At 35.0% G+C, this 7,250-nt stretch overlaps 1 protein-coding gene across 1 annotated transcript; it reads left to right on the plus strand.

The window, feature by feature from the left end:
- The first annotated feature begins 62 nt into the window (after positions 1-62).
- Positions 63-7,250, plus strand: LOC105441375 (histone-lysine N-methyltransferase SMYD3-like). The gene is made up of 9 exons (XM_030997191.1): positions 63-115; positions 1,296-1,356; positions 1,813-2,183; positions 2,744-2,846; positions 3,381-3,491; positions 4,023-4,122; positions 4,531-4,699; positions 5,939-6,047; positions 6,771-7,250. The coding sequence occupies exons 1-9, from the start codon at positions 63-65 to the stop codon at positions 6,906-6,908; spliced, it is 1,215 nt and encodes a 404-aa protein (XP_030853051.1). The 3' UTR covers positions 6,909-7,250.

Below are 7,250 nucleotides of genomic sequence, written 5' to 3' on the forward strand. Positions count from 1 at the left end.
TAGCTAGAGAGGAGAAACAAGCATGTACGTACAAGAAAAACATTAGGATGAAAGAGATCATAATGGAAGAAAAAGAGATGGAGGAAGGGGGAAGGGGTGAGATGAAAGTAGCAAGGTATGCGTAATACAGCATTATCACCTTCCTTACATTAATGTACTTCTGATATTTCACCAAGTAGAGTTCAAATGTGCATCATCCTACAATGAATTACAGATATTAAGTATGCATAACTGAGTACCAAACAGTACAAGCAACAAATAGCATCAGTGTAATGTTACACAAGAAATATCTATGAGTGGGAATTCCCACCCCTAAGGAAAAAATTCATACTTAATTACCTCTTATAACGAGAGGGATTGCTGTGCGTGGGGTAACAGGTCGGTCAAACATAATAGTACTTCCCTTTTGTTATGGACGTCAGTGGGAATTCCCACTCGATATAAAAAGCATACTCATATACAACTGCATAGCTGAATGAAATATTATCATACATCTCTTATTCAGCAGGATTGTCGCCCGTGCATGTTTGAGCTGAGAGGAGTAATTTTATGTGATTACACTTATAATGGCGGCGTCTATGCCTATGCAATCTGTGCGTGTTGTAAAATCAGCTACTTGTGGGCGGAAGTTGGTCGCCACTTCAAGATTTGCGCCTGGACAATGTATCCTTGAAGAATTGCCATATGCATATACTTTGTGCGACAACACACGGGGACTCTACTGTGACTTTTGCCTCAAACAATGGTATTGACTTTTATTTTCTTCTTTCAAATGTGATAGTTGGGCCTTTTACATATTGAAATCCATGCTTCTCTTTTTAGATCTATATTTTTTTCTCGGCCAATTAGGTTGTTTATTCCACTGAGAGTAGAATATGCATTTATTTCACTTGAATGCTACTATTTATAAGAACAAAAATATTCATTCAATGATATGTCTATGATTGAATTAACCATCGTAATTATGGACATGATAGCTTAGGAAATATAAATCTAGAAGTCTAAGTAATAATAATTACAATAAGATATGATAACTTTTGAATTTAAAAGTAAGCATCAATATTACTTCATCAATTTGCACAAAACGCAAAAGGGCCGGGCCATCATGAATTTATTGGTTAAATTTTTTAATTTTTAGTGAGTGTTTCTACTCTCATATTTGCATAATGTATTGTTTAAATCTAGTACAGTTACGTACTACATTTGTTACATTTTAATGAAATTCATTTAAGTTTGACACTGTTTTAAATATATATCTAGAATCAAGTCAACTACAATTTTCATCTTACTTTCAGTTCAACTCTAAAGAAGTGTTTGAGTTGCAAGTGTGTAAGCTACTGCAATAAATCTTGTCAGGTAAAAACACATCTTTTGCTTTGGTTCCCTCCAATATAAACCCATTGCCGATATTGATAATGAATTATCCCTGAATTAATTCGGTGGAAATAAGAGAATTCAAGCAGTAAGAGAGTCAAAATTACTCTAATTTTGTTTTTTGTAAGTTGCTAAGCATTATGACAAAGTTTATGGAGTTAGGGGCTTTGTTATATTAAGTATAGTTGGCCATTAGTGGTAGAATGGTTATTTGAAATTAGTGGTCATTGCAGGAACTATGCAAACATAATCATCAGAAATAATCAGTCAATCGTGAGGTGCCTAAACTTCTATTAATAGATTATTACACATAATTTTGATTTAAAAGGTGTTACATATCTTGTCTTGAATGGTTGTTGTAACTGGGTAGACTCATTTAGAATAATTATGTGGTAATTATGGCTAACATTCTTATTTTTATATTTGTACCTTGTGCAGAAAGAAGACTGGACAAGATGTCACAAGCAAGACTGCAAAGCCCTGAAGAGAATACATCCCAAAGTACCTGGAGACTTAGTTCAGCTTCTGTCTCAAGTCATCCGGAAGCAAAGAAAGTCTGCTCCGTGCACTACGGATGATGAGGATTATTTTCCAACCACCGTAGACCAGTTGGAATCCCATCATGAGAAACTGACCGATACAAGAAGGAATGAATTTGAGAACTTGTTGTTTCCATTGAAGCAGTTCATCGAACCTGATGTCTTCGCTGAGCCGAGCAGCTTGTTGAAGATATTTGGGGCGGCTAACTGCAACAACTTCACATTATGTGATAATGATCTGAATTTCGTTGCAATTGGGATTTACTTGAGGTGATTTCTGTAACTATGATTAATGATTGTTTTACCTGACTCTAAGAAAGAAAGAATGTATATGCTTGTAAGTAAACAACCAAGGGACCGACAGCTTGCTTTAAGTCTTCTCCAAGAGACTTGGTATTGAGGATTAATGCCTTATCAAAGGGCAGATATGCAAGCACATTGACCTGGTTTTGAACCTGGGACCTCCCGGTAACAACGCCACTGCTCTACCACTGAGCCGTCATGCACCTTCTGATACGTGCTATACAATGCTAAAATAAATGTCTGTAAAAGAAATTGATGTGTCTATTTTAGAATCCAATTGGTTTAAATGTTCCACGTTTCAGCAAGCTTTTTCACAAAAATTTAGAACTGTAGGAATACAGTTTTAGTTTGACTTACTGATTGTATGGTTTAATTGTATGTTAAGAATGATTACATTAGCATTATATATATACTACTACCTTTTCTCTACCCAATCCCATATAGTCTGAATTTTCCTTTATTTTCTTGCTTGTGTAAATAAATGTTTCATTTTTTTGTCTCTGTTTTATCTTTTCCTGATTTTTAAGAGCATCTATGGCGAACCATTCCTGTGATTATAACTGTGTAGTGGTGTATGATGAGAGGAAACTTCAACTCAGGACCATAAAAGATGTCAAAGAAGGAGAAGAGGTAAGACCACATATTTTATTCTTAAATACCACATTTATGTCGTTCCTTATGTTCTGGATATGCAAGTGAGAGAAAATACCCTAAATATTTTTAAAGAAATTTATTAATTGACTGTTGCCTTATATGGATTCTGTCAGGGTAATTACTGACTCATTTCACCATAAAAAAAATCAGGATTAGTCTGATCTACCAGTGTTTATAAGATTTGAATCAGCACACCCAAACATTTCAGTTGATATGTGGGAATCGAAAGATACAATATATATCAGTTTTAGATTTTACATTAAAAGACACTTCAACTTTAATGAAGAACTGATGTATATTCCTGTTCCTCTTTAGATACTTATCACAATTTTGGAAGATCACAATGTTCAGCGTCCATAAATTTGCTGCTAATTAAGTCTGGTCATATGAAAGAGAATCAAGCAGAACTTATATGTTGAAAAACATGAAGGGTCTTAATTGTACATATTTTATACGAATAACATGTGCTTATTTAAAAATCCTTGCAATAATATTGTTGTTTTCTTTTAGTGTACAATCGGCTATTTGAGTGTCATGGAGCCAGCTAAAGAGAGACAGGCTGAGCTGGAAGAGGAGTATCACTTCACCTGCGAGTGCGTGAAATGCGTTGAAGAAATCAATGTAAATCTTGACTTTACAGTTTCATTTTACTCAAATGCTGCAAAAGATCCCGATTCCCCAAAGTTAAAATTCTAGCTGTATACCGACGGGTAACCGACGGGTAGTTTTCTGTTAACTAGAAACCTTTAAACTTGAATGATATTAATGGTCTCGGGATAATGTCTGCGGATTCATAAATGAGTGTGCACCATTGCAACTTCCAATGTTCAAAGTAGAGAAGCAATATATCGGGCAATAATAAGATCCACGTACTGCTTTATTTTCTATTGTTACTCAAATTTGAAATAACGATATCACTCTCAAGTACCCTATGCCCATGCATACATTAGCCAAGGCAGTTAATATCTTCATGGATCTATTCTTAGGAATGCACTACATAAAAAGTAATTTCCAAAGTCCATATATAAATTATTTCACATAACTTGCAATAATATGCATTTCAGTGCAAAATAAAAACGTTTTTATTGTCAAGCTTTAATATGTTATCTTTTTTACATTATAATTAAAATAATGTTTTCTGTATTTTTCCAGGCATTGGGGCCAGGTGATGGTTTAGGTGAATTAGAGCTCCGAGGTCTGAAGAAATCCTTGGAGAAAATGCAGGCTGCAGAGAATTCACAAGATATCCTTTGTTGTCATTTAAAGTTTATCTAGAAAATGACTATAGTTATATTACCATAAAACCTGTCAATAAGTCGAAATACCAGTAATGAAGTCAACGACCATTTTTTCCTTTTGTGTTTGTATCATCTGCCGATATCAGATCGCTTTTTTAATTTGCACTATTTACATTCTACAAATACCTTTCATTGAAATATATTTTTCTCTATACACCCAACTCACTGAGCCCACGTTAGTCCTCCAATTTTGTTTTTTCATTTTGCTAATTTCCAGTACTATCAAATTGTAGTTCTCTCCCGTATATGTGTGCTCTCATTTTCTCTGTATGCATTCTTCCAAGCTTTTTGTCCCCATCTCGATTAGTTTTCATTGCATGGGTTAATTCATCCTTAATGGTGAGATTTACATTTGGCCAAAGTGTTAGAGCTGTGTAAACCCTACCTGAAGCCGATGGACCTCTCTAGCAGTATTCCAGCCAATCACCATCTCTTGATGAAGGTCAGATTCAGAGCATTTGGTGTATACATGCTCTCACAAGAATTTGACAAAGCTGCTGAGATTGGAAAGCTGAACACAGAGCCTTACAGGTAAGACTATAGGTTCATTATATTTATTACAAAGAACAATAGTGCTATTCAGATAGATGATATATATATATATATATATTTTAAATTTATGAACAGACCGTAAATGGTTCATTAGTTAAAGGGCAAGTCCACTCTAAAAATAACTTACTTTCAATAGAAGCAGAAAAATCAGACATACCAATCAAAAATTGGATAACTAATAAGAAAGTTATGAAGTTTTAATGACATGAAAATCCTTGAAAATCACAAGACAAATACCTTTTTTTTGGGGGGGGGGGGGTTACCCCCCCCCCCCTGGCGCTCAAGGGGTGAGGGGTGCAAATTTTAAATTTTCGAGGACCAAAAAAAAAAAAAAAATGTGCTCACTGTGACGTCATTGCCTCACTATCCACTAATTGTTTTCTTTTTATTGATAATATACATCTCGAATTTTCCACCTAAAAATCTTATTTCCTAACACCAGCATCCAAGTTATATTGAAAGTAGGCCTAATATGCTTTTGTGTGAATGCACTAATATAAAATAATATTTTAAGTTAAATTAATCAAAATGTGAATTTTGATAAACTATCTGTATATATAAAAGTCAATAATCATGAATACTATATTTAGAAAATAGAATCAATTCTTCAAAGTTCATAAAAGATTTTGTGAAATGTCATGCACGCAATATGAAACTATCAAATAACCTGGGCAAAGGCATGGGGTAATCAAGTTTTGGGGATAAAAAGGGAAATTAATGGGATTAAACTGTATAAAGCAATTGATAAATAGTGAGGACATGACGTCACACACTGATAACCAAATAAGCAATTTGTGTAGTGATTTCCATTGTTCCATAGTTTTACATACTTTTTCAAAAATTATAACTTATTAGTTATTCGATTTTGTTTGTCTGATTGTTCTGCTTCTATTGAAAGTAAGTTCTTTTTGGAGTGGACTTGGCCTTTAAGCCTTTATAAATACTGATCAGACAGAGGAAGTGTGATATTTCAGGAGATCTTCCCCCTAATATGGCTTGTTAACACATGGCGCTTTGCGTTTGGAGTAATGTTGCAAGAATACTAAGGAATAAGATACGGACGGTGGATACCATGCAATTGTTATTGTGCTAGGGGGTAGTTTTTCGGGGGGTGGTAATTGTCCTTGGGGTGATTGTCAAGGGGATGGGTATCCTAGAACCCACCGTACATTTAGCAAAACCAGTTTTATGACTGAATTTGTATGTTATTTGATTTAGATTTCACTATGGACCATATAGTCCGGGTCTAGGGCTTTACCTCCTGAGGATAGGTAAACTACTGCTTAGCCTAAAGAGGATTCCGGAGGCTAGAAAATATCTCACAGAGGTAACTAACTATACAGTGTTTCCTAATTGATTGGATTCTATTTGAATGTAGACTACAATAGTGACCTTTTTCATTTCTACCGAACTTTTCTTTTGTTTTGTTTTTTCATTCAGCCGTTTTGACAACTTTTGACTTTTAGAAGAGTAGAATAGTGCATGTATTAATGTTTGTTATTATTAAAGTAATTGCAGGAATTGATTAATCTTTAGGATGGCGGGGGTGGGGAATATGATGGTGCTCTATAGGATACACAGTGAAATCCAGAATAATTTCAGGTTCCCGAACCCCATCTGTACACACTGTTGGTCTGATTCCATGAACAATCTTTATACAGGTAGTTTTGTCTGAAAAAGGGCACATCAAATCACAATACATCTTAAAACAAAGTTGGTTGCTTGCTGAACATTCTTATTGAGAATTTTAAACTGTGTCAGTTGCCTTGATTATGAGTTAGCTAGGATGATAGATGAACAAGCGCTCAATCAATAAGAAAGTATTTCGATCTACTGTAATCAATGCTCTTACAGACACAGAAAGTGACCTTGCTAGCATGTTTGGACCATGTATGATGATGTAGATCAATATTTTCTCTTTCTCTCTTTAAACTGTTCTTCAACTTTTCCTTACTTTTTCTGCTTCTGAATTAGATGAAGATTAATTTGTGCCGAAGGTGTCTCTGTTATTTATTTGTTTATTTTTTATTCATTGCTTTGTTTTTTTCAGGCATTGAGTGTTTTGGAGGTAACGCATGGCCCACATCATTCGCTGATGAAGACAGAGTCAATGCAAGAACTGCTCCTTAGATGTAGGTTTCCCGAAGGTCACCCCATATGGCTGAATAATTCAAGAATTTCTCTGTAGCAGTAGTATAGATGTCACTGGAAAAAGTAAAGATGGGAGGACAGAGTGACAGTGAGAGTGAGATCGAAAGGAAACAACTAGAAACATAACAGTTTGAGAAGCTGGTGTGCAATCAATTCTAAATGTAGTCTTTGTAGTTTGTACGTCCAATCTAGAACACCAGGGCCCTGTTTCATAATACATAAAACATGTTCCGATCATTATACCAGGGACATGATAGAGAAGAACTGGAATCAAACCGCTTTCCTTTGACCCCATGCTCCAAGCCACCGAAAAGTTATGCGCTAATCTGCAACTGCTGACCAAGTGGTGAGATAAACGAGCACAAGAATTTCAGGATTA

This window comes from Strongylocentrotus purpuratus, unplaced genomic scaffold (genome assembly GCF_000002235.5).
Source record: "Strongylocentrotus purpuratus isolate Spur 01 unplaced genomic scaffold, Spur_5.0 spur5_scaffold_4, whole genome shotgun sequence".
Lineage (NCBI taxonomy): Eukaryota > Metazoa > Echinodermata > Echinoidea > Camarodonta > Strongylocentrotidae > Strongylocentrotus > Strongylocentrotus purpuratus.

Excerpts from the sequence above, each read along its gene's own strand:
- LOC105441375 (XM_030997191.1), top strand. The coding sequence starts at position 63 with ATGGAAGAAAAAGAGATGGAGGAAGGGGGAAGGGGTGAGATGAAAGTA. Across the intron at positions 116-1,295 it reads GGTGAGATGAAAGTAGCAAG|TTCAACTCTAAAGAAGTGTT; the intron begins GTATGCGTAATA and ends TCTTACTTTCAG. Across the intron at positions 2,184-2,743 it reads GCAATTGGGATTTACTTGAG|AGCATCTATGGCGAACCATT; the intron begins GTGATTTCTGTA and ends CTGATTTTTAAG.